The sequence below is a fragment of the Dipodomys ordii genome, unplaced genomic scaffold, assembly GCF_000151885.1.
Source record: "Dipodomys ordii isolate 6190 unplaced genomic scaffold, Dord_2.0 Scaffold3, whole genome shotgun sequence".
Lineage (NCBI taxonomy): Eukaryota > Metazoa > Chordata > Mammalia > Rodentia > Heteromyidae > Dipodomys > Dipodomys ordii.
Window position 1 is genome coordinate 11,846,206 of NW_012267219.1, and position 24,178 is coordinate 11,870,383.

General features: G+C 35.5%; 1 protein-coding gene across 1 annotated transcript in view; it reads right to left on the minus strand.

Moving 5' to 3' along the window:
• The window catches only part of Ptprr (protein tyrosine phosphatase, receptor type, R), a 214,722-nt gene that overhangs the window by 182,313 nt on the left and 8,231 nt on the right, over positions 1–24,178 (minus strand). The window contains exon 2 of the mRNA XM_013023312.1: positions 12,692–12,990. Coding sequence (XP_012878766.1) covers positions 12,692–12,990 — 299 coding nt within the window. The remainder of the gene's footprint in view (positions 1–12,691; positions 12,991–24,178) is intronic.

Consider the following 24,178-nt stretch of genomic DNA (forward strand, 5'->3'; position numbering starts at 1 on the left):
AAGTATATTTTAGATATGAGACCCTTGTCCGTTGTATGGCTAGTAAAGATCTTCTCCCAATCTGTGGGCTTTCTATTGATCTTGCTAGCTATGTCATTTAGGGCATCAAGCTTTGCTTGGCCTTTTTGCTCAAGGTTGGAACTCTACCACTTGAGCCAAAACTCCACTTCTAGCTTTTGGGTGGTTAATTGGAGACAAAAGTTACATGGACTTTCCTTCCCAGGATGGCTTCAAACCTCAGTCCTCAGATCTCAGCCTCCTGAGCAATTAGGATTACAAGTGTGATCCCCTAGCAACTGGCTTGACATATTATTTTTAAAGTCTTATTTTTATTATTATTTTTTAACAGGAGCTGCTGAGCCTGGTGCTGGTGGGTCATACCCGCAATCCTAGCTACTGAGATCCAACAACTACAGTTCGAAACCAGCTTGGACAGGAAAATTTGCAAGGTTCCAATTCCAATTAATAAACAAAAAGCTGACTGTAGGCATGGCTCAAGTGGTAGACTTCCAGATCAAAGTAAGAAAGCCAAGTAAGCATGAAGTTTTAAGTTCAAAGATGTGAACTGATCATTGATTTGGCCATAATCTCTCAGGTAGTCTCTGGATAAACAGGCATGAGGGCTCAGAACTCTTTTAAAACCATTATTTCTACTGTACAAGCTGCTCACATTAGAAATGAAAATTTCTCCTGAAATTGGGATTGGGGTAAGGTTGAGGCCTGCAGACCAATAAGCCACACACATATATTGTAATTACTTCTGATAAGCTATTCTTATTTTTTCATATTCAATAGGTAAAGAGTATCCTCAAAAAGGTCTTCTTGCTGTTTAACACTCACACTCAACCTTTCCCTATGGATGGCTATTTCGTTGCAGCTACTATTTATTTAGACAGAATGTATTTGAGAAAGGATTTATAGCAGTGTATGAAAACACATATAATACAAAAGTAAATTGAATCAAAAAATAAGGAAACAAGGAAATTGAATTGGAAGGAGGGTAACTGAAGAAAAAAAGAAAACCTCCAGCCAAGAATGAGGTTAGTTCACAAAATAAATAAGACATTCAGTAAAGTTTTCACCATTTGTTAGAGGTAGATCACAAATTTGCCTCTCAGCTTCTCAGCAGTCAAGAGAAAGAAAGAAACACAATTCTCAGCATTTGAAAGGTATAATTATAAGCCCACTAGTGGCTCATAAGAAATATAAGTATTTTTGATTTTGAGATCAGAAAGATAGATTTTTCCATTGTTCTATACAAAATTAATAATAGCAACCAGTTTCAATAAGGATCTTACTATGTGTTAGGCATGGTGCTAAGGGCTTTGAATGTATTATCTCAGTCAGGAATATTCTTAGTTTCACTTTTTTTTTTTTTTACAAATGAGGAAACTGGAATAAGAAATGTTAAGTAACTTTACTGAAGGAAATGCACTTCGTAAATACCTGATTTGGCATTCTAACAGAGTTGGGCGCCAAAATGATACTTCTCTCACATGGCTTCCATTTAATAAAGGCACCTTGATTAAATTGTGGATGCCCTTGACTCTCCAACAGAACCTCTCACTAGCCAGTAAATATAATACCAACTCTTTTCTCCTGTAATATAACTTTGTTTGTTTTCTTTCTTATTCTATCTGAAATTGTTGTGTTTACTTATTTGCTTATTTTTTTTGCCTTTTTCTCAGCCATTTTTCACACTGTTAAATGGCTGCAAGGATCATGTTTATCTTGTACAGAATTGTATCCCTATAATTTGTCTAACTACCAGAGACACACTTAACTGTTTTTGAATGGATGGATGTTTTAGGGTATAAGAATTAGGTATCTACTTAAAACGTTTGCACATCTTCCTCTACTTTCTTATTCCTTACAGGTATGAATAATTATCCAGTATCCATGATGCACTTAGACTAGCTATTCACCAGAAATGTATTTTTTCTATTTTCATAAATGAGATTGATGTAACATTGAGTTTATTACTTTCTTTTTGTAAGTAAAAATAACATACAAAAAATAGAGCTGACTGAATTAAAAGAGAATTTCAACAAAAATATGAAGGAAAACTATACAGAATATGAAAAGTGATTTCAATAAAAATATAGAAACCCTGAAAAAACCAAAACATTAGGAAGTGAAATACTCAGTAACCCAAATAAAAAGCCCAATTGTAAGTCTTTCCTAATAAGATAGTTTAAAAAAACAAACGAGTATTAGTCATTGATAAAGTAAAGGAGCTAGATCCATCAGACAAAGATGAAGGTAAAATGCTAAGTCAATATAAATGCAATATATCAGCATTATTTACCACAGTCAAGGTATGGAATCAACCCAGATGTCCCTCAGTGAACCAATAGATCAAGAAAATGTGTATGCATTGGAATTCTGTGCTTCCATCAGAGAGAATGGCATTGCCCCATTTGTTAGGAAATGGAAAGACTTGGAAAAATTATATTAAGTGAAGTGAGCCAGACCCAAAGAAACATAGGTCTCATGGTTTCCCTCATTTGTGGTAACTGGAAAGTGCTTATAAATCTATCAGTGTGCACAATGGATGATTAAAAAAAACAAAAATTACACTTGGATATGATAACTCCACAAATTGGAAACAAGTGGTTTTATATTGTATTGGTTGCAGTTCTTTTTATTTTCCTTCTATTTTTCTCTTTTGTCACTGTTTTTTATTTCTGTACCCTTTGTATTGTATATAAGTTTATTTGAGGTGGAGAGAGTAAGGAGAAGCTCAGAAACAGTGGGACAAAGGGTGAACAAATACAGCAGTGACATTCACTAGACATGGTTAGAAAATGAACCATGCAACTCGAGGGGACGAAAGGGTCTGGGAAGGGAAAAACAGGGAAAAAATGAGGGAGGGGGGTGACACTGCTCAAAAAGACATGTACTTGTTACCTGACTTATGTAACTCTAACCCCTCTGTAGGTCACTTTTTTACAATAAAAAATAAAATAAAACCTCTGGGATACCATCAAAAGACCAAATCTATAAACTACCGAAATTTTAGTAGTAGAAGAAGAGGAACAAACTAAAGATATACATAACATATTAAAAATATAAATAAAAAATAATGGCAAAAAATTTTCCTAACTTTCATATAAAGTAGCAAGAATGTTTCTTTGTGGTTATTATCTATTGGGTGCTTATCATATGCTACACACTGATATTTTCACTGTTTTAAAATTTAATCTTCATTACTCTACAAGGTTCTTCTACTCTCATTTTAAAGGAAACAAAATATAGACAAAAGTAAGTCACAAAAGCTACATCAAACATGAAGGAGGCATAACAAGAATTGGAACTTACACACTGATACATTATGGCCATTTTTAGCAACTCCCAATGTTTTCCCCACCTTGTTAATTTTTTTTCACTATACCCACTAAATCCCTTAGTGTAAGTAATACATTTGTAACAACAATGAATCCACACAACTAAAGCAAAGTTCTTGGCTCATTAGGCCAATTCTTCTGTATTCTTTCCAATTCCCTCTTTGCATCTAGATTTTCTTATTTGGTTCAAGTATCTAAGAATTGTTTAAGACTACATTAAGTTTACTAGAAGGCCCAGAGCTTTCTCTCAAAAAGGTTACAGCCAGATCTATGGTTTATACCCTCTTGAATAGAAAATGAAGGGTTAGGAAGCAGACTTTGATTGGCATAATAACCTAATATTAGATGCACTGCTGGTTGTGATTACCAAAAGAATTTATGCAGTGTAGTATCTGCATTTCCATGTGTTCCTTTTCTGGTATTCTTTCCCTGAACAGTGACAGTGACACCTCTTCTTTTCTGTGTCCATTCTCATATGCCCCTGAAGTATTATCTGCCATATCTGGGTCTGTAGGTACTTCTGAGACCTAGAGTTTTGGTGTTGACTTTATCTGGATTAAATGCTTACATTCCAATGGCTGATTAGCATCTTGTTTTTCAACATGGCTCAGGAAAAACAAAAAACTCCCAGAGACTTATAGCTTTTATGTTTTCATGAAATAAAAAAAGGAACAAATTGCTGGGTGCTGGTGGCTCATGATAATAATCTTAGCTATTTAGGAGGCTGAGATCTGAGGGTTGTAGTTTAAATGCCCCAGCAGGCATGTCTGTGAGACTCATATCTCCAATTAACAATGAGAAAACTGGAAGTGGAGCTGTGGCTCAAAGTGATACTAGCCTTGAGCACACAAGCTCGGGGATTGTGCCTAGACCTTGAGTTCAAGCCCTACAACCAACAGCAAGAACAAAATCATCTCTATAATCCATAGGGATTGTATTGAAAGAACTAAAGCATTAATTAATTAATTAATAAGGACAATCACATCATACAAGGCTAGTGCCTAATGTCTAGAAAACCCAATAAAATTATCTATTAACAGGGAAAGTTTACAATCATATATCGTATAGTAGCAAAATAGTACACACAATTTAGAGGGATATATGATTAGAGAGAAATAAAGAAAGAGGTAAGGAAAAAGGGGATAAAGTTACTGATGGAGAGAAAAACCACAGGATAAATATAGAGAATTACCAGCTCCAAGTAAATATTTGCTCCAAAGGAAACACACACACACTTTGTTTATCTGTATTCTATTTTTGACATTATTGTAGATATCTTTGGATTAAGAAAAGATTTTTTAGGCTCCAGTATAAAGAAGAACAGTGCTTTTCATCTTCTTCAAAGAAATTTACCCAAATAGCATATTTCATATTTTCTGAACCTAATATTCTTTCCTTTTTTTCTCCTTACTTCTTTGGCTACTTTAAATGTTTCCCTTGCTGAAGAATTATCTATGGAATATATCTATATCTATATATAGTTTTCTAAAGGGGAAAATAGTATCTTACATATAGAGAGCAGAGCTCATAGAGAAAATACTTTCCCCTATAATAAGCTCAACAAATTCTCTTGACAATGTTACCTGACAGTTGATATAAAAGGAATCTTGGAGTCAGGCACTAGAGGCTCACATCTGTAATCCTAGCTGCTCAGCAGGCTGAGATCTGAGTATCACACTTCAAAGTCAGCCAGGCAGGAATATGAGACTCTCACCTCCAATTAACTGCACAAAGCCAGAAGTAGAGCAGTGGCTCAAGTGGTAGAATGCTAGCCTTGAGCACAAAAGTTTAGATAAGTTGATGTCAGGCAAAATGAACCCCAAGATAAGGATTCAAATGTTTTTTTTTCTTTCTTGTAATTGTTTCTAACATATTTATAAGATGATTTCTTTGTTGCTTTGTATGTCCCTCCCCAAAGGTATAACTCCTATTTTCACTGTATTTGATGTTGGTATAATTTGTGGAGGGGAAGGGAAAAACAAATTGTTGAAATAAGGATAAAGGTAGACCGATTGAAACATTGGATGTACAAGACATTATGTAGAAAAACGGACTTTACAGCTTTGGCGGAGGGGCGGGGGTGGATGGGAAGGGGAAACAAAGAAGGAGGCAACAATGCTTGATAAGAAATGTACTCATTACCTTGCCCATGTAATTGTAACCCCTCTGTACAGTATTTTCACAATAAAAATAAAAAATAAATAAAAATAAAAAAGTTTAGGGACAGGGCCCAGGCCTGAGTTCAAGCCCCAGGACTGACAAAAAAAAAAGACTGTATTTGATATAGTCAATATTTATTTTGTTTTTCAAAATTACCTGCCCTAACTCAAAGTACATATGGGAATGAAAAATATACAAAACTAGACTCTACTATACAAGTACTTTTAATAGCCATTAAAAGTGATGCTGTATACAGATTTTTAATAACTTGAAAGGTGTCCATGGTTTCCCTTATTTGCAATAACTAGTATATGTCTGAGACAAGCAGAAAAGGTCAGATAAATTGATGTTATGCGAAATGAACCCCAAAATAAGGACTCAAATGTTTTCTTTCTTGCAATTGTTTCTAACATATTTATTTATTTATTTATTTTGGGGAGGTCCGGTTGTAGGCTCCGAACTCTAGGCCTGGGCGCTGTCCCTCAGCTCTTCAGCTAAAGGCTAGTGCTCTACCACTTGAGCCACAGTGCCACTTCCAGCTTTTTTCTTTTTGCTTATGTGGTGCTGAGGAATTGAACCCAGGGCCTCATGCATGCAAGGTGTGTTGCTTTGTATATCCTTCCCCCACCGTATAACCCCTGTTTTCACTGTATTTGATGTTGGTATAATTTGTGGAGGGGAAGAGAAAAAACAAATTGTTTAAATAGGGATACAGGTGGACCCATTGCAACAATGAGATATATAAGATGTATGTCGAAAACAGAACTTTACAACATTGGGGGGGGCAGGGATGGTAAGGGAAAACAAAAGAGGAGGAAACAATGCTTGATAAGAAATGTACTCATTACCTTGCTCATGTAATTGTAACCCCTCTGAATGGTATTTTCACCATAAAAAACTTATTAATAGAAAAAAGAAAGGTGTCCATAATATAAAGTTTAAAAAACCATAATTTGTGTATGCATATTTCATACTATTGTTAAAAAAGCATATAAGCACATACGTATAAAAGTATATATATACATATATACATGTATATACATATATACATATATATACGTATATATGCATATATATGTATGTAAATATGCATATATATGTATATATATATGTATCTCAAGGTGACATTGATTATCTGAGTTAAGAGCTTTTTGTTTCCCTTTTTCTTCTTTATAGTTTCCAAAAATTCTGTAACTTTGTGAAGATACATAATTTATATTCTAAAACTTGTGAAGATAGATAATTAAATTATTCTCTCTCCACAAGGAATTTTAGTAGACCTAGAGAATAGGTTTATCTTTAGTATCATAATCAATTAAGTGACCTCTCTTGGGAGGTCAGTTATCCTAATATTGAGCTTGTATGATCCAAAACAAGCAGATGTACTGAGTTCTCCAATGTGGTGATATCATCATGACATTGCCAAAGCATAGCCTCTAGCATTTCCAGAATTTGTTCTTGATCCTCCTCACTGCTTTAATAGCAAGAAATGGAGAAAGGCAACAGATGGTGATGGCTACAACTGTCAAGATGCCAAGCTCAAGTTGGAATTTCTACTTCAAGATTATTTTGCAAGGAGATAGTGATATCTGAGAAAATGTAAGCACAAAGCCTTTTTCTTTATGCAGAAGTTTAAGATTAAAAGGAAGATGACTGTATGAAAATATTGTAACTTAATAGAAAGCATTTAAACTTGGTTAACAAAAGAGCAAAAGTTAAACCTGAGTTTTGGATTCCAGAATTTCTAAAATTTCTAGACCCTTTGAAAGCAAATTTAACTCTATTGTTCATTTATTATCTGTGTCATGGCTACTGTGCATCTTTTAAGTCATGATTTTGAATACTAGAACTAAACAATTTATATTGCTTGAATACTTTGTTCCCTTGAAAGATTATAGATTAAAAAATATCAATCATTATCCTAGTGTCTAGAAACAGCTGAAATTTGCTAGAAAGTTCTGATCCAGGAACAAGTTAGCAACTAGAGACAGAGGGATGACCAGAATAGTTTTTGTGGAGTCAGGATGTAGTAGGTTGGTGGGATATGAGGTCAGAAATGGGAACAAGGCCTAGATCAGGGCAATGCTCTTTAAACTTCGTAAAATCCAAGAATTACTAATAAATGCAGGTTGTTGGGACCTTATGACATCTCTAGGTAAGGGTTCTGAGACCTCAGTTGATACAAGATATAAACCATGGCATGATATTATAATTTTATTTCTCCGGCAATGGGAAAGAAGTGGTATTGGTAGTAGTGGTCGTGGAGGTGGTGTGTGTGCATGCATGTATTACAATCTTATTAAAATTTTCTGTGGCATCATTCTGACACAAAAAAAGGAAATTCTGAGGATGGAGTGATAAGTTATCAGGGTTTCAAGTTTGTAAAGAAAGGTAGGCTAAAGGCCGAAATGGACAAAGGAAATGATGAGTGCTTTTGTCATGGAACTTGCTATACCCAAATTAGCTATTGTGTCAATGCCATGTGATGAATAACCATTGACGATTTTCCTGAGGCCTCTCTTGTCAGACTGTTTAATGCCTTACTTGGCCTCATTTCTCTGCATGACTTCTTCATTTCTGTTTGTAAATTTGTATGCACAAGTTCAATATCTGAACAATCCTTGTACACTGTAACTTTCTTTTTTTAATAAGTTTTTTATTGTGAAAATACTGTACAGAGGGGTTACAGTTACATGAACAGGGTAATGAGTACATTTCTTATCAACCATTGTTGCCTCCTCCTTTGATTTTCCCCTAATGTCCCTTCCTTCCCACCTCCATCCACAACTACATTCCCCCCTTGCCCACCCCCCACCCCCCCCACCCTGCCTAAATTGTAAAGTTCATTTTTCAACATAGTGTCTTGTACATCTCATTGTTACATTGGGTCCACCTGTATCCCTATTTAAACACATTGTTTTTTCCCTTTGAAAGCAGGGTTTATACTGTGGGGGAGGAACATACAAAGCAACAAAAAAAATCACATGGTACCTTATGCTTTGGAACTTTGTTTTAGATTTGTTCTCTCAGGCTTTTATGTCCACTCCACCTAAGAACCTGAGATGTATTCCAGGGCTTTACCAATAGACATCTTGCTACAGATGTCACCCCACACATTACATTAGACTTGTGTCTTTCCTTGGTTTAGCTTGTTGGGTCTAGTAGTTACTATTTTTACTCCTAACTCCTTTGATACATGATACTTCCAGTTTCCCCAGGACTACAGTTGAACAATACTTTACAAGCATGTTTTGTGTCAAAATAACAATATAAAAATCTGTCTGGGTACTAGTCTCTGAGTAGTGAGTAAGATATAAAGCTACAGGATTCCAAGAATCTCAGAGACTATCTCATCCTGAAAACTCACCACCATTTCCTTATGTGATTCTAGGAGAACTAGTTTCATATCATTGCCTCCCTGCTACTCAGCTTTCTCTTTTCTTCCCTTCCTTATCTTTCCTTCCCTTGCCAAACTCTTTTCCTTCTTCTACTTCCACTTCCCTTCCCTCTCCTTTCTCTTCTTTTCCCTTCCCTATGATCTATGGAGTAGACCTTAATCTCCCTATCTCTATGCTTTCTTTACTAACCCCTCAACAATCTCTTTTGTATTACTAGTCTACAGTTTTCTCACATTTCGACCAAGCTAAAACAGTCATCATTCATTTACCTATACTGAGCTAGAAAGAGGTTTAGCTGCTTCTATTGCAATAATTTTTCCCGCCATCCCTGGGTTCCCTATATCCTAGTGTGTGGCTCTGTGGCCTGACAAATATCACATCTTGGAGATAATGTGATAAACGGGACTTCCAATGTATATTTGGTTAAAAGCCATTTACCCTTTTATCTCAGCACTAACCTCCCAGGCCATTCATTCTCCTTCTACATTGTACTTGCACAGAAAGCCTAGTAACAGCTTCTTAATTGAATTTCTGGAAACGAATCAACATTCTTTGGTATAACCATACTCATTGTGCTACCCTTCCTATGGAAAAAATGTCAACTATACCTGATTACAAAAGATAGAAGAACAATGAAAAAATTAATTTGTAGGTATTTTTTTAAAAAAATGATTTATGCAACAGTTAGGATCCTGTAAGGGAGGGAAAATGCATGCCCTTTTAAAATTTCTCATTTTGAACTTTATTGAAATGATGTAAGAAATGAGAGAGGGGAAAATAGTGGAGAAAAAAAGATATATTTCTTTCTGAGATGAGAAGTTTGATATAAGTGTTACAGGTTAAGAGGAAGATTTCTATACTCTCTGGAAAAAATTCTAATAACAAAAAGCTGATCTTCATCAGCACTATCCATTTTACTATAACTTAATCTTTAAAATAAATCTGTAGAACCACTGCAGCATTCTCCAAATAATAAATTATTTACATATGTTTTCAATACCTGTATAGCTTTATGCATAGGCATACATCAATTATTACATCATAGTCATTAAGCTACCTAGAAAATGTAGCAAACATCTTCTATATCCCATTTCTAAATTGATTTTCTGGAAAAAATGGTCCTTCAGGCCAGCTGATATTTAATTGTATGTCACTCCATTGCTCTTTGAAGAGGCTGAGCATTATTGACTTATTTGGAACATCATTTCTCTGGTTTACCTAATAAATCACCATATGCATAAGTAATGTAAGTGGATTATAAGAAACAGTACTAGCAATTATGGTTGCAAGCTAGATCCTGAGAGGTTAGATAACACTAATGTAGCAAAATCATTTATTGCTTCTGCATGACCATTGTTCAAAAGAAAAAGAACATCATTAATCTCCAAACCACAAATAGGTTAGAAGTAAAATAGCCAAGAGATCCTCATTTATACCTTTTATATTCATAATATTAAATTAACTAAACAGTACAAGATAGAAGGAACCTCTTGAGCTGTAATTCCTAGTGACTTTAGGAGTTGATGAATATGAATATGGGTATATGATGATCACTAGAGAAAATATCTCCCATGAGTCTTAGCATTAACACTGGCCTGTACAGATATAGAAATATCATTAATATCATCCATCTTCACTGAATAGACAAAGTACATGGCTTTTACCTTCAGAATATCTGCTACTAATGAAATGAAAAAAATCAATACTAAAACCAAAACCAAAGAAATAAAATACGCTCATGTTTTTCAAGAAACCAAACAACCTACATATTGTCTTTTAACAAAAAATTCATATTATGTTCTCAATTTATTATTTTTCTGATTTGTTATTTTAATTATCAGCATACCTCCAGATATTTCTTAAGTAAAACCAGAGACTGTATTCCATTTGTTTCTATTCTCACATATTCCAAGCAAAAACTGAATCAAATAAATGTTAGTTGAAAACATCAACGAATGGATCTTTGGTTTTCAAAACTGAATGAAGGATACTATATATAGTAAAAGGGGTACATTTAATTGAATTACATGTGATACATAGAGAAACTCTCCAAAATGCAAACCTAGCTTCATTGACATATATTGGCCTCAAAAGTAAGCTCATCTAATTGTATTTTGGGACAAAAAATCAGTAATCATTTTGATATTGATTTATAGGGGTTTTAGTTATGGATCTCTATTCCTTCCTTCCTTCCTTCCTTCCTTCTTCCCTTTCTTCCTTCCTTCCTTCTTTCCTTCATCTCTCTCTCTCTCTCTCTCTCTTTTTCTCTCTCTCTCATGCTGGGGGTTGAAATCAGAGGCTAGTACTTGCTAGGCAGGCACTCTACCTCTTGAACCAAACCATCAACTCTCTTTGATTTACTTTTTTTAAAATAGGGTTCCACCTTTGTACCTGGACAGGTGTAGACTATAATACTCCTATATATACCTCTACAGCTAACTGAATACCACCACACCCAGCTTATTAGTTGAAATAATATTTTGCTAATTTTGCTTGCCCAGACTGGCTTCCGACCAAAATGTCTGGATTTCTCCACTTGGGCACCTAGAATTACAGCTGTGAGCCAAAGGCTTCATAGTTTTCACTTTAAAAAATTAACTGATACATGAAAATTCCACATATGGGTTAAAATGTAATGTTTCAATTCATATATATGTTGTGTAATGATCAACTGATTTGTAGTTTTTGTGGTTTATACCATTATGAGAGGAACCATAGTACAAACAGGGTGTCAACTATGGCACCCCTGCTGAATTACCACTCTAAGAATATAAACAGCAGGGTACTAGTGTCTGATGCCTGTAATCCTAGATATTCAGAAAGCTGAGATTTGAAGATTGTGGTTTGAAGCCAGCCTGAGCAAGGAAGTCAGTATGAGTCTTATCTCCAATTAACTAGAAGTAGAGCTGTGTCTCAAGTGGTAGACTGCTGGTCTTGAGCAATAATAATAATAATGATAATATCTGGGGCTGGGAATGTGACTTAGTGGTAGAGTGCTTGTCTGGCATGCATGAAGCCCTGGGTTCCATTCCTCAGTAATACATAGCAGAAAAAGCCAGAAGTGGTGCTGTGGCTCAAGTGGTAGAATACTAGCCTTAAGCAAAAGAAGCCCAGAAGACATTGCCCAGGCCCTGAGTTCAAGCCCTGGGACTGGAAAAAAAATAATAGTAATATCAGGGCTAGCATCCAGGCCCTGAATTCACAAGACCAGCACACACACACACACACACACACACACACACATAGAGAACATAAACAATAGGATCTTTGTACCATCTTGATTAATGTAGCACCTTGTGTTTATCAACTGATGTTAAGAATATTATTTATCAATTATTTTCAAGCCATACTACTCTCCAAACCAAACTACTCTCCACCTCCCACAACTCTCCTTTCAGTGGTTTCTTCATTCACTATGATTTGGGTCAAAGAACTAGAGAATCCATAGAAAGTGCTATTTATCTACACCAGCTGACACGGATGCCTATCTTTTTAAAACACATTGTACAGAAGGTGGGAGGTTCTGTATAACCCAGGACCTGCTACAAGTGTAACAAGTAAATTATAATTCAAATTCTTATTAAACGCCTACCATGCACCATGAGTTTACTTGAGGAAGGAAACAGACAACCATTCAGTAACAAAGAAGAAATATCAGAGAGTGAGAGGTGCTATGATAAATAGCCATGGAGATCCAATAGTAAATATGTAGAGTTAGTTACTTTTTTCTTTCTAACATCAACTACATTAATGTTAGCATCAGCACCTATTAAAAGTGACACTTACCACCACAATCACATTTGCTGCTGGGATTGGAAGATTTTCCACTTCAAGTTCTTGCCCTGTCATAGCCAACAGATTAAGAGATGGGTCACCGGCAGATCTGGGAAATGCTGAGTTGGCAATCTGGTGACGTTTGCTTATGTCAGCTTCAGAAGAGAAATGGTACCTATGCTTATTTATCTTTTGTGGATGGATATCCAGACTCTTCTTAATATCTTGTGAACGGTGATAAATGAATAGTGGCTTGCCACTCTGCTTCTGAGGAATTGCCAAAAAGTGATCATTATTTCCTGAAAAGCACCCTGAAAGACATAAGACATGAAGAAAAATCAAAGATCCAATTCAGTAATGCCTGTGGAAAATCTGATAAGCAAATTATTCTCTCTTGGGAGGATTGAAGACTTGAAGGATTGAGGGCATTTATTGTTCATTCTCCTCTTTCCTGCTTTGTCATCCCCACTAAAGAGAGAACACGAAGGCATTTCAGGCTTTTTAGGTGTCAGTATAGTTTGGAAAACTATTTATCAGTCATTCTAATACCTATTTTATTTTTTAAATTTTTATTTACTTATTTTGTCAGTCATGGGGCCTGAACTCTGGGCCTGTGTACTGTTCCTCAGCTAGTGCTCTACCACTTGAGCCACAGTACCACTTCCAGCATATTCTGCTTATATGGTGCTGAGGAATCGAACCCAGGGCCTCATGCATGCAAGGCTAGCGCTCTACCACTTGAGCCACAGTACCACTTCCAGCATATTCTGCTTATGTGGTGCTGAGGAATCGAACCTAGGGCCTCATGCATGCAAGGCAAGCGCTCTACCACTGAGCCACCTTCCCAGCCCTTTTCCTTTTTTTTTTTTTTTCAAATCTAAACCAACAGTTCTTTACTTGGTTGAATTTCTGCTCCAGGATGCCTTCTCTCCTTCACAAATTATTAAGATTTCTCTCATGTTTAAGCTTTTTGTGCTTAAATGAAACATTTTACACAATTCTCATTTCATGTTTATTTGATACTGTTTGTTTTGTAGTTGGCTATGTATAATTTTAATGCTTACAGAACTTTTGGAAGTTACTAAGGACAGAAATCTTGCGTTTAATGATTGTGTGGAAACAATCATTGTTTCCTTTTCAGTCTAGTTCAAGACTGTTTTCTTTGTAACTGATCACTGACATCTGATCAAGATAGTAGTGATTAAACAATGATATAAACAGATGTGATATGGTCTTGCTTTGCACTTTTCCTCCTTTGTACCAGCTTAAACATAAATGGTATGAAGGAACTAGATAGAAGGAGCAAACAGAGCAATAGTATACAAAGATATTGGTTTTTGATACAACTAGAACTACCATACCATTTCAAGGAGCCACTCAGACTATTTTGTCTTGTTTTAGCTGTTCCTATTTTAGGTTTAATGACTGCAATTAAACTTAAATACTTATAAATTCATGTTTGTGTCTCTGTTAGATAAAAATATCCATTGAACTGAACAGTATTTTTCTTGTTAGTCATTGGCCTTGGGAAGAAATAGATAATATATATGAATCACAGAGAGTATAATTATGGCAAAAACAATTAAAACACAAATAGAAGGTCTATGTAACATAATAAGCAATGAGTACATCACAAACAGTAGTTTCATTCATATAGCACCTTGCAAACTGTGTACTCAGATTTTCCCTTGGCATGCCTATGGCAAAGTAACCTGCACAAATAATTGTCATAAGATAATCACAACCTTCTTTCATAAGATTTATTTCTTGATCCCTTAACATTATATCCTTTGCTTCCAAAATCCTGCAAACCTCACCTAATAATAAACCGAATTTCAATAGTGCTATCATGGCGGACAAAGTTGGGGTTTTTTTTGTTGTTATTTGTTTGTTTCTTGTGGTCAGTTGTGGGACTTGAATTCAGGACCTGGGAGCTATCCCCGAGCTTCTCTGTGTTCAAAGCTAGCACTCCACCACTTGAATCACAGCACCACTTCCGGTTTTTGAGTGGTTATTAGGACATAAGAGTCTCACAGGAACTTTTCTGCCCTGGCTGGCTTTGAAAAAAATCTCAGCCTCCAGAGTAGCTAGGATTACAGGCCTGAGCCACCAAGTTTTTATGAAGTTCTCTATTTGGTAGAAGAGTCTTGAATAAACACGTTTATTCAAGCACACATATGCCTTCCCCATAACAAGCAGCCATCTGTAAATGTGTCTTAGAACTAAGTTAAACTAGGATAAAAATGGGATGCCATTCTATTTCACAGCTCCAAGGCAACCACTTTGTTATAGCTTTCTGTGGCAGTAACAGGCTGCTTCTCAGAGAAGAGAGGAAACTGCTCACTATTCTGAATTTTGAAGCCCATCTAGGGCATCAAACTATCACTTAGCAAATTATTTAATAAACATATGAATGAAAACCTTGTAGTCCAGAAGTTAATAAGTATCTAGTACATTTTAGCATCATTTTCTATTAATAAAATTGTGGTAAGGATAATAACATTCAAGTACCTGTTCTGAATTCTATAATAATTTATGTGTTTCTAATGATGGATGGATTTCTAAATCTGAGCAACTCATTTCATTCAAGGCAACAAATCTTTGTCATTGCAAAGTCAACACCCTGCAATGGTCATTGTTGCAAACTAGGATAGTCTGATGGCTAAAAAGAAGTTCCAGTCTATTTCATATGTTCAGAATTAAAGACAGATGATTAGTTTCTATTGCTTTATCAAAAACCACATGAAATGTAATTGTGATTTGAATGATTTAAAAAGCTATTCATGGGCCTGGGAAGGTGGCTCAGGGGTAGAGCGCTTGCCTTGCATGCCTGAGGCCCTGGGTTCGATTCCTCAGCACCACATAAGAAAAAAGAAAAAAGATGGAAGTGGCACTGTGGTTCAAGTGGTAGAGCACTAGCTTTGAGCTGAAGAGCTGAGAGACAGCGCCCAGGCCCAGAGTTCAGGCCCCACGACCGGACACCCTCCCCCCCAAAAAAACTATTCATACCAGAAGATGATTCTCGAACTGTCGATTATATTATGGAAAAAGTCCTTGTGCTAAGAAAATAGCTTATCTTAATCTCTCTAAGTGAAAGTTCGGGTACAATGGTGAGTCAGCATTGCTTAAAAACAAGGATGAAAATACATGTTGGTAACTTAAGACTACAGGGAGTGTATAAGCTACAGAAACTAGCAATTCTTACACCTTGGTTTCACTGCAAATCTTAAGAAAGAAGAAAGAAGTAAGTTAGTTGATCAGATAGACATTTGAACAACAGAGAAATGACAGAAGTGTGTTTAATTTTCTTTTATATATCAATCACACCAAGCCTTTTAGAGCTACTGAAATTTAAAAAGAATAGTTTAGTCCTTCTAACAAATGTGCCTGTGCTAAATTAGCCTACTAGGCAAGAGAAATAAATGTAAATTAAAAGGCAAGTTAAACATAGTTAAAATCTTCCAACCTCATCTATGTAAAAAGACTTAGTTCTTCCTTGTCTTTGAGTAATGAATAACTAGTGGGCAGTATAATGTTAGATATCTGACCACAATCATTAAGGAGGAAGTTTTTAAAGTGTCGTACTTAGACCTCCTGTACATGGTTACCTGGGAGAGGTGCAAAAGTACCCTCTCTGTAAATACAACCTAGAAATCTAGATTTGTGTAGAATCCCTAATCTAGAGTTAGTACTTCATTCTTTATGATCAAATTCTGCCTCTCTTTCTTCTCCTTTACCCCAATATTATGAAGCTAAACATTTTGGAAATATTAATAAGGAAATACCTATTAGAGATCAATGTGAAGATATTAAGCTAACAAACATTTAGGTAACAGTGAGTTCACTGGGTGCTTCCTTGTGTATGTATGTGAAAGGAGGGGAGGGGAGAAGAAAGAGTTGTGAGTCATGCATTATAGATACAATTACTTAAAGCCAATTCCTTGACTATTAATAGAGAATAAGGTACAGGAAAGAATACTATCAAATTTCAACATTTAGAGTCAAGTTAGTGATGAAAAGGTAGCTGAGTAAGAATGGTAAAAGAGTAGGAGGAAACCCAGGAACGAATAGTTTATTGAACCTTTAGAATATTTATGGACTAATCGTCCATATGGAAAATTATTTTCATTGTGATATCTCCAGAAACCAAGATAAGAAATGATACTTCTGTGTGTTTCTATGAAAGATACTTTCTGATAAGACACATTAACAGATTAAAAATAATTACAACACTGAGACTATTGAGAAGCAGAATGATGGAAGAGGTCAGAAGATAACCACTCAAGAAAGAATAATAATAATAATAATACACAGCATCTTTACAATAAAATTTAAAAAAATAAAAAATAAAAGATTTAAAATAAATTAATTTCAAATGCCTACAGTAATAACAGAGGGACTTAGGGAGAAGAAAATAAGTATATTTTAATCCAAGTGCAAAATAGGAAAATATAGTCATTTGGGTATTTTAGTGTATGGGTTAAATAATAGACTAGGTAGCACTAAATAATGAATTCATAATTGGACATTTTTAGATCATTATTCAGAAAGCAGATAAATTAAGAGAGGGGGGAAGACAAAAAGCAGACAACAGATTACAGTAGACTGAGATTGGCACTTTGACCCCCACATCTGCAAACAACAAAAGAAACCTTTGTCTAAGCATTACACTTCACGTTTCATATAAAAAATAATCTTAGAAGATCATAGACATGAAATGCCACCATAAATTTTTAGAAGGAAACAGAAAACCTTGATTATTGAAGATTTAAAAAGTAGTAATAGATACTACATTAGATAACAATATACACAAAAAAATAGTTGATATGCTAGACATCACACACACAAAAAATCTCCATAGAAGGTACTTACAAGAGAAGGAAAAGACTTGTACAAAATGACTAAAAAATAATTGCAAATCTCATATCCAAAAAAATAGAAAAAGGACTAGTAACCAGAATAGATAAAGAACTCTCAAAACCCAACAGTTAACAAAAACAAACCAGTGTAAAAAATGGACTACAAATGAGTGGATACTTCAGTAAAGAAGATATATGTGTGGAAAATAAAGCATATGAAAATATATCCAATTTTAGTAGTCAGTTGGGAAATATCTGTTAAAACTGTGATATGTATTTCCTCTTACATCTAAAACAGAGTCATAATAATACTCAGTACTGGAAAGGATTTGGGAATAATTCAAATCTTAGACCTTACTGATGGGAATGCAAATGACAGAGGCATCCTAAAAGACAGTCTGACAATTTCTTACAAAGTTAAACACATATTTATCATCTGACCCAGCATGATGAATTAAAGATGAATTAAAAGATGAATTAAAAAAATAGATTCACATAAAAATATAGAATTTTTGCAGCAACTTAACTCTATTCATAATTACTCTGAAATGGAAACAATTCAAATGATCTCCAAATGATTAATGGAGAAATAAACCACAAAACTTCGATACAATGGAGTATTTTTAATGAAAAGAAATGTACTGTTGATCCTCATAACCTGGCTGAATCTGTAAGGCATTAAGCTGAACCGCTGCAGACAGTCTCAAAAATTCACTACATTTTACATTTATTTAACAATCTCCAAAAGACAAAAAACTATAGTGGTGAAAGAAAAATCAATAGTTCTCAGAATTCGGATCAAGGAAAAGTGAATAAAGGAATTCTTTTTAGACTGATTGAACTATCCTGCATCAGATTGTGGTAGTGATTACATGAGTCTATAGAACTTCACACCTAAAAGTCAATATATCATAGATTATATTACATTGTATTATATCATTTTAAAAGCTGTTTTTAATCTAAAATTATGCAATCAGTATCTTTCCTCATAATACAATGTCAATATTTATTATTGAAAACCAACATGGATAAACTTATAGAAATTAGTTTCATTTTAGGAGGGAGGAGGTAGATTTAATAATTAGATTTAATGAGGACTGAGTGGGAGATAAAGTAGAAACAACAGAAAGTGAACAAATCTTTCAATAAGTTTGGTGTTAAATAAGAGTCACAGTGTGTTATCAGGATGGGAAAGTAGGGTTTGGGGAGTGTTACTGTTTTGTGTTTGTTCATTTGTTTTTCTTTTTCTAAATGGGAAAGATTTTAGCACATTCAATTGTCAAGTGAAAGGAGCTAGTTGAGACATACTGGTGGAAGACATAGAAGAAAGCAGCTAGAATAATCAATCAGTAATCTGAGAGCAGGAGTTGGGTTATGACTTAAAACACAGGCAGGACAAGCTTTGGACTGGAATACGCTTTCATTATAATGTGTGCTTGTGGCTGTAATTTGGTGGTAAAATGCTGAGGGTGTTGTCTTCTGATGTTTCTATTTTCTCTGTAGTAGATGAGATGATGTCATTTCATAAGAAAGAGGAGAGGAATGGAAAGGCTGCAGGTTTTAGGAGTGTAATGAAGGGTTGAAACAGTCCTTGTACAATGAGAAAGTGTTTACAAGATGAAGGGAAGTGGAATAACAAAATGGTGCACCAAGGACAAAGGCAAACAAATGCAAACAAAACAATATGTTGGAAATGAACTGAACAACTTGGCAGGGGACTGGCAGGAGGGGTAATAAGTTCTGTAAACCCTCTGTACATCACCTTGAAAATAAAATTTAGGATAGAGCTTCTCTTACAGAACTGTTAGTAAGTGGCTTGTCCAAGATACTCAGCCACATTTAAAATACAAGTACCTTTTCTTTTGTATCATAGAGAAACAATTACATGAGAATAACAAGTGAATTTTGATGCTCATAAAATTGCACAACTGCAATTGTATTCTGAATGTGACATTAATAGGTCTCTGAAGAGATCCTTAACAGAGGAAAGAAGAATGCATGAAATGACACTGCTAAGCTAGAGTACATTATGACTCATTATTTCCAGTTCAATATTGGTTATTCCTAGATACACAAGGTAGCCTGGTCTTTTGTACAGCCTCTCAGAATAAGTCCTTGCGCTGCAAGTTTTAAATCAATGCCAGGAACTTACAAAAGGAACAAAAGCATAAAAGTGGTCTCTAAAGAGACCTGAAAAAAGTGAACAATCAAACGAAGTTAACTTTGTGGTCTGATCATTTTGTGAAGAAAAAAAGCATTTTTTTAAGTATGGTTAACTCATTCTTCTCTTGTAAAAGAAAATAAATGCAGATGATTAGGGGCTTCTCTTGGGAATTTCTACGTGAAAAATAAATCCTAAAAACTACAATGGAATTGCTCTTCAGTAAAAGAGAAGCTATAGTACAGTTACAAGGATTTTGCATAATCCTGATTTTTTTTAAAAATAAGGTCTTTCTATAAGCACAATAAAGAGACTCTGAGACCTTACAGGAGCAGTGATTTCCAGAAGTGATATCTTTGGATGTATGAATGCCAACATTATAACCATTTTCCAATTAATCAATAATTACATTGGTAATAATATCCCCAAATAGCACCACAATATCAATCTCAAGTTAAAAATGAAAAGTAAAATGGAGGTCACTGGACACTGAAGAAAGTGGGTAGAGATGGGAGGGAGAGACTGGGAGAGAGTGAGGGAAGGGAAGAAGACACTGTGCAAGAGCAAATGTACTCATTACCTGACTCATGTAATTGTGATCTCTCTGTACATCATCTCTGTAATAACAATTTAGCAAATTTTTTTAAAGTGAAAAATAACCACGGAGCAACAGTAAACCTGATAAATACATCCTTCCTAGGATGATATTTGAGGTCTGTTAGAATAATCTCCCAAAGCATAACATTTTCACTCCTTACCAGTCTGAATAGAAATCCCCTCAGTGCTCTGAATGAGTCAATTGCAGCTATGTGTATATGTAAATTCGTTTTATAGAATTCAGTTTGCAGTATGTACTCGTGTGCACACACATTAGTTTTGTATTTTGACATGAGATAATCAGTTTTACAAAAATGTTCATCCTTTTTATGACCTGCTATTTTGTTATATAAACTAATAAACGAGGACTTCTGTAGATGACGAAGATTGTATTTACTTGGGGAAAGGAGGGGGATAATAAAATGGTGAGACAAAGGACAAAGGGCGAACTAATACAAAGCAATACTCACAAGACACTACATTGGAAATGAACCTTACAACCTGGGAGAGGGAGTGGGGGAAGGGAAAGTGGGAGGGAATAACAGTGTTCAACAAGAAATGTACTCATGACCTTACTTATGTAACTGTAACCCCTCTGTACATCAACTTTACAATAAAAGAAAAAATATTAGAATATGAAGCAAATAAATATGGTGAGCCAGCAAGCCCACACATAAAGGCTTGACTATGATGACATAAAAAAGATCTTACATCAGGACTGCTTTTTCTAAGATCCCACAGTGTTCATCGGTCACTAAAAGGTGAAAAATATAATCTTAACATGAAGTGTTGTGTCACTCCTTAATGCTAACCATTTCACATATTTGACCAGTCCAATGCATCTACAATAGAAATAAAGAAATTAATATTTATAAGCTAGTTCCTTTCTTCTTTAGAGGAAGACTTCAAGCCTTTAAGAATGAGTTGAGCTGGGCGCCCGTAGCTCACACCTGTAATCCTAGCTACTCAGGAGGCTGAGATCTGAGGATTGCAGTTCAAAGCCAGCCCAGGCAGGAAAGTCCATGAGACTCTTATCTCCAATAAACCACTAGAAAACCAGAAGAGGTGCTGTGGCTCAAGTGGTAGAGCACTAGCCTTGAGCTAAAAAGCTGAGGGACAGTGCCCAGGCCCAGAGTTCAAGCCCCACAACCAACCAAAAAAAAAAAAAAAGAATGAGTTGAGAAGGAATGAGAAGGGGAAACAAAGGAGGAGGCTACAATGCTTGATAAGAAATGTACTCATTATCTTGCCCGTGTAATTTTAACCCCTCTGTACAGTATTTTCACAGTAAAAAATATGAGTTGATTGTGATTGCCACCTTAAACTTCCCGCACATTCTTTGATATAAACACTCATTTGTATTTTTCTCGATTATCATATAAAAGTTAATCCTATTCCTGTTTTGGAGCCAGTGTAAATACAGAAAGAAGCCCTTTCTTCCCCTGCTAATATCATCCATTGAAAGTTGAGCTTTACAGTGGAAAACCCTGGGAGTTACAGACTGACAGTCCTTTCAGGAAATATCCATTCAGTGTTATATGGTAGCTATAAAATTACAGTGAAAGGGCTTTGTGTTTCTTGATTTTGTCCAGCTGTAATAGAGTTATTTTTCATTTGATAAATATCTGTTACAGAGTGGAACACAACACAATTAAAATAGTATCCTTTGAGACAATATGACTAGACATGAGCATGAAAAAGGAATAGTCTATAGAAGTGAGATTTATATCAGACAGGCAGGCAAATGTCCCTGAGTTCCAAAAAAAATAAAAAGAAAGAGAGAGAGAAAGAAAGAGAGAGAGAGAGAGAGAGAGAGAGAGAGAGAGAGAGAGAGAGAGAGAAACAAATTAACTAACTAAAGGTGGTTGGAGTTCAAGTTGACAGAAACAAATCCTCTTCTACATAGTCATTAAGAGAGGACCTTTATCATGATCTATCCTCTTGGGGACATGCAGAAGACAGAGCAGAGAATTGCTCAGATGGCCAAAAAAGCTGAGAAATAAAAACCACTGCAGAATTCATGGGAATCTCCGGTCATGGGGCCTGAACTCTGGGCCTGGGAGCTGTCCCTCAGCTCTTCAGCTCAAGGCTAACGTTCAACCACTTGAGCCACAGCACCACTTCCGGCTTTTTTCTTTTTTGCCTAGGTGTTACTGAGGAATCGAACCTAGGGCATCAGGCATGCAAGGCAAGCGCTCTACCACTGAGCCACCTTCCCAGCCCCGGGAATGGAGTTTCATATGTAGTTGCTAGGTAATGAAGTAGTGTATTCAAAAAATCCAATTTTTTATATACAATGTATTGTTATGCAAGAAGTTCAAATATAATTAAGTTATTTATAAATAGGTAAAAGATTTGAAACTATTTCCCTTTTTGGGAGAACCTGGGCTCTAATTTCAAGACAAAATATATCTGTTTTAACAATATTTCTTGTGGCAGATCAGGAATTATATTACAATGTAGCGAAGTGAACATCAGAATACAGAGCAAATGAAAATGTGTTGCCATATTTATGATAGTACAGGGAAATAAATGTCATATTCTAGAAGAGGAAGGGTGAGGAGGGAGATCTATGGTAGACCATGGAAATACAGAGATAACGAGGCAGACAGAACCTCAGCTTTCATGTGTATTTTCCCCTAAAACGGAAAAATGGAAAAATGGGCCCATCATGGGAATATCATGTGGTTCTCTTGCTTTCAGTACAGCTTCTTCTCTAACTTTACGGGACAAAGGTACACCTTTCCCTGAAACTGAACAGAACTTCTCTACTGGGTATAAAATCGCCTTCAAGTCTCCAAAGGGGCAAAGGGAAATATACTTATCATGTCTGCTTCTTGTGGGATTTCAACTTTGGCCTCTCTTATATTTCTCTGAGTTTCTCTTGTATTTCTCCGAGTTAAGATAAGCAGTAGAGCTGGGGTGTTTTGTCCCTTGGAATTTGTGATTATGTGAGTTCAGAAGGCAGGAATGGCTTGTCCTCATGCCCATCCTCAGCTCTGAGACTAAGAGATACCTCACTAGAGAAGGGCTGAACATCATAGCCACACCTCTAATGCTTTTCTTTATATACTTTAGATTTTTGAAAAAGCCATCTTTATTAGGATACAATTCACATATCACATAATTTTCCAATTTGGGGTCTACAATGCGATGATTTTTAGTTTATTTGTGGCATGGTACACTCATCCTGATCAATTTTAGCTTGATTTCTCCAAAAAGAAGATCTATAACCATCATAGTCATTCTCCATTCTTCTGTCTCACCCTCCACTCCATCCTCCCCACCTTACCTGGCCCCAAACAATCACTTATCCACTTTCTGTCTCCAATGTCTCTTTGCCTATTCTAGACTTAAGCTATTCCTGTCTAATTGTAGCTTTGTATAATTTTATCATCATCATCATCATCATCTCCCCTATCCTCCCCTGTAATTCAGCTTCTAGTAACTACCATCCTATTCCCTACTTTTATGGGTTCAATCTTTTCAAATTCCACATATGAAAGAGATCTTGCATGTGTGTGTGTGGGGGGGGTGGCATTTAGTCCTTCAACATAAATTTTCAAATTTATAACACAAAGGTTCTACCAGCGATTTTTAATGGAGATATTCCAGTTTGATTTTCATGGCATTCATTCTTCATAAAAGAAAGATTAGACTTATTTTTTAAACAGAATAGTTCAAAATTGTTTATGTTTTGTGATGCGAGTGACACATCTTTTTCCTTTTTCATTTAGGAGAGTTGAAATCTAGCACCAATGAAACTTTTTCCCAGGCTAATATGATAACTCTTCCAGCTACTAGATTTTTGTTTCAGATTTTTTAGCATTTTTATTAGTATTATCTTTAAGTAGTTGTACCTATTCTACAAAACAGTATATG